This window comes from Psammomys obesus, unplaced genomic scaffold (genome assembly GCF_907164565.1).
Source record: "Psammomys obesus unplaced genomic scaffold, mPsaObe1.curated_primary_1811, whole genome shotgun sequence".
In the NCBI taxonomy this organism is placed as follows: Eukaryota; Metazoa; Chordata; class Mammalia; order Rodentia; family Muridae; genus Psammomys; species Psammomys obesus.
Genome location: NW_026596000.1, coordinates 1 through 6,894, shown reverse-complemented (window position 1 = coordinate 6,894; position 6,894 = coordinate 1). Strand labels below are relative to the sequence as shown.

General features: G+C 38.5%; 1 protein-coding gene across 1 annotated transcript; it reads right to left on the bottom strand.

The window, feature by feature from the left end:
• Window positions 1-4,582: 4,582 nt before the first annotated feature.
• On the bottom strand, window positions 4,583-6,411 carry LOC129686655 (prolactin-3D1-like; the record flags this gene model as incomplete). Its single annotated transcript, XM_055620657.1, has 2 exons — window positions 4,583-4,780; window positions 6,232-6,411. Coding segments are annotated over 2 exons (378 nt in total), but the record flags the coding sequence as incomplete, so codon positions are not given.
• Between the last annotated feature and the right edge of the window lie 483 nt (window positions 6,412-6,894).

Here is a 6,894-nt window from a genome sequence, read left to right as displayed (position 1 = left end):
CAACTTTATTCATAACAACCAGAACCTGGAAAGAACCCAGATGTCCCTCAGTGGAGGAGTAGATACAGAAATTGTCGTACTTTTACAGAATGGAAGACTACTCAGCAATTAAAAACAAGAAATCATGAAGTTTGCAGGCAAATGGTGGGATCTAGAAAAGCTCATTCTTAGTGAGTTATTCCAGAGGCAGAAAGACACACATGGTATATACTCACTTATAAGTGGTTACTAGACCTATGATATAGGATAAACATACTAAAATCTATATACCTAAAGAAGATAAACAAGAAAGAGGACTCGGGGTAAGTTGATCAATCCTCACTTAGAAAGAGAAAGTGGATGAATGTGAAAACTGTGTTATTTAAAGTGTAGGGTATCAAAGCAGATGCTAAGACTCATGACCAAATACTGGGCAGATTGCAAGGAAACATATGAAAAACGAGAGTTAGTAAGACCTGGAGAGGACAGGAGCTCCACAAGGACCAAATATATCTGGGCACAGGCGCTTGTCTGAGACTGATCTCCAACAAAGGACCATGCATGGAGAAAACTTAGAACCCCCGCTCATACATAGTCCATGGCAGCTCAGTATCCATGTGGCTTCCCTAGTGAGGGGAAGAGGGACTGTTGATGGCATGAATTCTGTGACTAGCACTTTGACCTCCCCATAACCCCACCCCCGTGGGAGGAGCAGCCTAGCTAGAATACAGAGGAAAACATTGCAGCCAGTCCTGGGGAGACCTGAAAAGCTGAGGTCAGATAGAAGGGGAGGAGGACTTCCCCTATCAGTGGAATTAGAGAGGGGCATGGAGGAGATGAGTGAGGAAGGTGGGATTGGAAGAGAATGAGGAAGGGGGCTACAGCTGGGATACAAAGTAAATAAACTGTAATTAATATAAAAATAAAATAAAAATAAAGTGGAGATTATTCTTTGAGTTTCTTTTCTTTAGCAGTTAGCACTCAGGGGGAGGAGTCTATCCACAGAAACTACAAAAAATGTCACAGCTGGCAAGGCTCTGAAGGGAGACCAGCATCTATACAAGACATGTGTCCTACTAAAGACACTATCTCTTCACGTTCTTTCACATGAAGTTGTGAGGACCTTCACACAGAACCCCCTGATTCTCAGAGCAACCTAGTCGGTAAAACTCTTAGTTATCAAATTTAATATATCACAATTTTGCCTTTATGCCTCTGAATTCTGGGGAAGTCACAGTCATTGACATGGAAAAATATGATAGGACAGAAACATCAATAATACATAACCTCAGCTTCAATGCTGTGCAACCTTAAAAACTGGAGGATGGAGGAGAGAGTCAAATAACTGCAAGTGAGATGAAATGATGTCAGAACCACAGAAATCTAAACATGTTGATTCCCCTAAGATGACTTTAAAGATGCTCAAGGAGGAGGATGGGCAGGAGAAATATGGATGTGTTTCACACTTCTCTCCTACTAGTTTTGGACTGTTTAAATTAACAGTAGTTAAGACAGTCCAAGTGTACTGAACTTGCATTGTTTGTTATTAGACATAAAATTTGCTCACAAAATGGTTTTCTTTTATAAACTACCTCAGACATCTACCTTCTTGATGCAATGGACGGAAACGAAGTTGTCTAGCTTCATTCACTGTGATTTAACATAAGCTGTTGCTGTCTCATGTTCATGTCAAACTTCAGAATTTTACATGCCTATAACAATAGCCTGGGTGCATATTACATTGATTGGGAACAAGAGAATTTCACATTGAAGTTGGTGTTTCTTTTTGTTTGTTTGTTATAATTTATTTTTATACTAATTACAGGTTATTTATTTGTATCCCAGCTGTAGCCCCGTCCCTCATTCCCTCCCAAACCCACCCTCCATCTCTCATTTTCGCCCTGCCCCTTTCCAAGTCCACTAATAGGGGAGGACCTCCTCCCCTTCCATCTGACCCTAGCTTATCAAATCTCTTCAAGACTGTCTGCAATGTCCTCTTCTGTGGCCTGGCAAGGCTACTCCTCCCTCTGGAGGAGGTGGGTCAAAGAGCTCGCCATTGAGTTCATGTCAGAAATAGTCCCTGTTCCCCTTATTAGAGAACCCATTTGGACACTGAGCTACCATGTGCTATATCCGAGCAGGAGTTCTACATTATATCCATACATGGTCTTTGGTTGGAGAAACAGTCTCATGAGAGAACCATGTACCCTGATATTTTTGGTCCTTGTGGTGCTCCTGTCCTCTCCAGTCTTACTAATCCCCCTTCTTTCATACGATTCCCTACACTCTGCTGAAGGTTTGGTTATGAGTCTTAATATCTGCTTTGATACACTGTTAGGTAGAGTCTTTCAGAGGCCGTCTGATATACTGAAATCTATACACCTGAAGAAGATAAACAAGAAAGAGGACTCAGGGTAAGATGACCAATCCTCACTTAGAAAGTCAAATGGGATGCCGTTTCTTTAAAAGAGTAGATTTTATTGTATCAGAAGAACTCTATTGTTGCTATGCAAGCACTGAGAAGAAAACCTAAATAAAAAGTGTTAAAAGTGTGGATCAACAAGGACAATGTCAGGAGGATTTGCAGGGATGTGCATTCAGCATTCATTCTTTTATTTTAATTAAGTTTTTATTTTATTTTATTTTTTTAGTTTTCTATTGTTTTAATAAATATGCTGACAAAAAGCAATTTGTCAAGAAAGGCTTACTTAACCACACATTTTGCAGTCCATCAATAGGGGAGGCCAAAACAGAAACACAATCAGGGCACGCAAAGGCAGGAACTGAAGCACATCCTATCACTAAGTGGAACAGGGTCTAATCTTTTCCTTTACACTTCATTAATATAAAATTGAAAAGATAAATGAGTTTTTATAGATAAAACGTTTTATGAATAATTAACAAAATATAAAAAACAAGGATTAAATTTGTAGGGCAAAGGTTCATTTGTCTTCTTTTATTGTAATATCTTTTTAAAAAATAATTTTGGTTTCAAATGAAAGTTCACCTATAGTAATATGGAGAGTAACCAAAGCTTGTCTTCTTTTGTCCAAATCATGATTCTTTTGCAAACTGCGAGTTCAAGTTGTGAGTTAACAGTCTCATGTTATTTATATAATACCCCAATAAATAAATGCAAAAACTAACTGACTCACAAGCCCTGTCTTCCTTAGAGTCTCCCTTTGGATTTCAATGACTGTGTGACCCTTGGCTGTTTCTTTTCGCCCTCCTCACCTTTTGAACTAAAAACAGAAAATAATGTCGTATTCATTAAATTTTTATTTTTTTAAATTAATTATACTTTATTCAGTTTGAACCCCAGCTGTAGCCCTCTCCCTCCACCTCTCCACGTCCCAACCATCCTCCCTCATCTCCTCCCTTACCCCTGTCCAAGTCCACTGCTAAGGGAGGTCCTCGTCCCCTTTCATCTGACCCTAGCCAATCAAGTCTCATCAGGACTGGCTGCATTGTCCTCCTCTGTGCACTGAGATGGTCGCTCCCCCATGAGGTTGAGGCAGTCAAAGAGCTAGCCACTGAGTTCATGTCAAAGACAGTCTCTGTTCCCCTTGCTTAGATACTGAGCTGTCATGGGCTATATCTGAACAGGGGTTCTAGGTTATCTCCATGAATGGTCCTTGGTTGCAGTATCAGTCTCTCAAAAATTGCCTCTTCCCAAATATTGTGGTTCTGTGGTTATCATTGTGGAGCTACTGTCCTCTCCAGGTCTTCCTATCTTCCGCTTCTTTCCTAAGTTTTCCTGCACTCTGCCCAAAGTTTGTTCATGAGTCTTAGTATATGCATTGATAGAATGCTCGGTAGAGTTTTTCAGAGACCCTCTGTGATAGGCTCTTGTCCTATTTTCTGTTTTCTCGTTCTTTCTATGACTGTCCTGTTGGCCTTTCTGAGTGAGGAATGATCATCTTACCAGGGATAATGGGGTATAGAGGTAAACAGATAATTCTCTGTAGAAGAAAATAAATGGCAGAGAAACACTGAAAGAAATGCTCAATGTCTTTAGTCATCAGGGAGATACAAAACAATGACCCTGATTTTCATTTCCACCCATCAGAATAGCTATGAAAAAAAAAAAAAACTCAAGTGACAATACATACTGGAGAGGATGAGATGAAATGGGAACCTTCCTCCATTGCTGTTGGGAACATAAATTTGTACAAACACTGTGGAAATCAACCTCGCTCTTTCTAAGACAAGTAGGAATAGTCTTCCTCAAGATCCACCTATACCACTCCTAGGCATATATCCAAAAGATGCTCAAGTACACAAACACAACAAGTACATTTGTTCAACCATGTTCATAGCAGCTTTATTCATAATAACCAGAACCTGGAAACAACTCAGATGTCCCTCAACAGAGGAATCAGTACAGAAATTGTTGTACATTTACACAATAAAAGAGGACTCAGCAATTAAAAACAAGGAAATCATGAAAATTGCAGGCAAATGGTGGGAGTAGAAAAGATCATCCTGAGTGAGGTATCCCAGAAGCAGAAAGACACACATGGTATATACTCACTTATAAGTGAGTACTAGATATATAAAATAGGATAAACCTCCAAAAATCTGCACACCTAAAATTGCTGAGCTAGAAGCATTCATTCTTAAAGACAACTCTGCACCTCAAGACCTTGAGGTAACTGTCCACCTTGTGTGTATCCCTCCTCAGGCAGCGGCACAGGTTATAAATGGTGAAAAGGCGAGTGTCTTCATCAGATGATTTCAGGTCTTCCAGTCCAGTCCAGGCAGGGTAATCATTTCCATCAAATCCAGGCTCAGTCTCAGTCTAAACATCAAATAGACAGATAGCATTGGCATTATTACCAGCAGGATTTCCTGAACACTTTCTGTATCAGCGCAGGTTTGTAAGTTTATATAAGTACATGGATGTATATGTGTGTGTATTTATGACATGATTATTGATGTCAGAAGCCAACTTTGGGTAAAGTCCCTCCAATGACTTCTCCCTTGATTTTTTTTTTTTTTTTGTATAGATTCAGTTACTTCTACCTGGAACTCATGGTAGATCTCCTTGTTTGCTTTTCTACTGCTAGCGTTACAAAGAGATATAACCATATCATTTTTTTCACACAAATTTTGAAAATGGACATGTCTCTCCATACAAGAGAGGCACTTACACATGAGACATTTCCATAGGTTCAGTACAAATTCCTTCTCCTTTCTGCATCTCTGTTTTGTGTGTGTGTGTGTGTGTGTGTTTGTGTCTGTCTTTGTTTCTCTCTCTTTGTGTGTATGTGTGTGTGTGTGTGTGTGTGTGTACTTAGTTGAATTTTTATGTAGTTTTAAATAGACATGATGTGGATGTCAGTATTCAGTTTGGGTTAAAGATACACCAGTGATTCTATCATGACTTTTGAGAGAGATGCACTTACTTTTTTTCTGGAACTTATTTCAAATATCTTTACATCTGATTCCCTAGTCTGAAGGTTTCAAAACGAAAGCACCACATCATTCTTTTGGCACAAGTTCTGGAAATGGACTCAGGTCTGCAAACATGCCCAAAAGGCTCTTACACACATGAGACAGCTCCGAAATCATATTCCTTGTAAATGTTTTATAAATTTAGAAAAAAATAGCAAGAAACTCTGAAATTTATTGTAAAGACCTTAGCACAAAAATTTATAATTGTAGGCAGGCATAAATATTTTCTGATATGCCACTGAATTCAGATGGTGTATCCTCACAAGTAGACAGATGTTACATAAGCAAGGTGCTATTTGGGTGTATATACTAATTAATTAGGGACAATAAAAGGCCACAAGGAGTCTTTCACCTTGGGGAGGTTTACATATTTTCATCTATTCCCCTGATATGTCTTTCATACCACGTTAGATCTGGTAGAAAATCCTGATCCTTTTCTTCTTTTCAGATAAATCTGTTCTCTATCGTATAAATTTACTGAATCCTTTCACAAGAGAAGTATATTTCACCTAACATATTAAGGTACAGGCAATCTTAGCACTTGTTGCCTATAAATATTGGTTTATAAAACCATATTTACCATAAAATATTCTGAATTAGTCAAGAGTTTTCATCCCATCCAGGAAAGCTACAGTCCAAGTTACTACGAGGAAAAGTTATTCTCTATGGAGATCATTGTTCTGTGGGTTTCTCACTAAATAATCCTGGATTTCGGTGTCTCAGCATTCTTATTTTATTTCACATTGACCAATTGCATGCATAAGATCAACCAAGACATTTGTAGAGACAGCTTACCCTGTTGAGTATGGTCTCAATTCCCTCTGCAAGAATATGAATTTTGCCCTTCACATCGACGGCTCTTTTCATCATGTTCTCAGAAACTCCTGGAAGAGCAGTCACTGCAGGCAGCAGGTGTTTCACCGGTTCTTCCCAGGCATATGTAACATTCAGGATTGCTTTCAGAAGGTCTACAGTCTAGGAAAACATCATTGGACATTGTCTTAAACTAAGTGACTTAAAGCTGTATAGCCAGACACCTGTGTTTGTTTTTTCATGAAGGAGGCAAACTACAGTATCTTTTCATTATTCATAATAAATATTAATAATTTCATGATGTATAATTATTGCACAATTGTAACGATTCACCTCCTCCATTCCATTTTGAAAAGCAACGTGAATTATATCTTAATAATTCTTTAAAAAATGATTTTTTCTGTCTCCACATCCTACCATTTGTCCTAAATAAAACTTCTCTTTTTGATTACTATTCCTGCCTATGAGAAAACAAGGTTTAATGGGCTCATTAGGTGTCAAAACACTTGACTTTCATTACTTTGAATCGCACCCTTTGGCTTTAGAGATACTGTGTATTTATTAAAGTGTGCAGAAAAAAACTACTACCAAGCATAATTTTAATTCCAGTCATCAGTATAAATGAGAATGAAATTTTGACCTAAT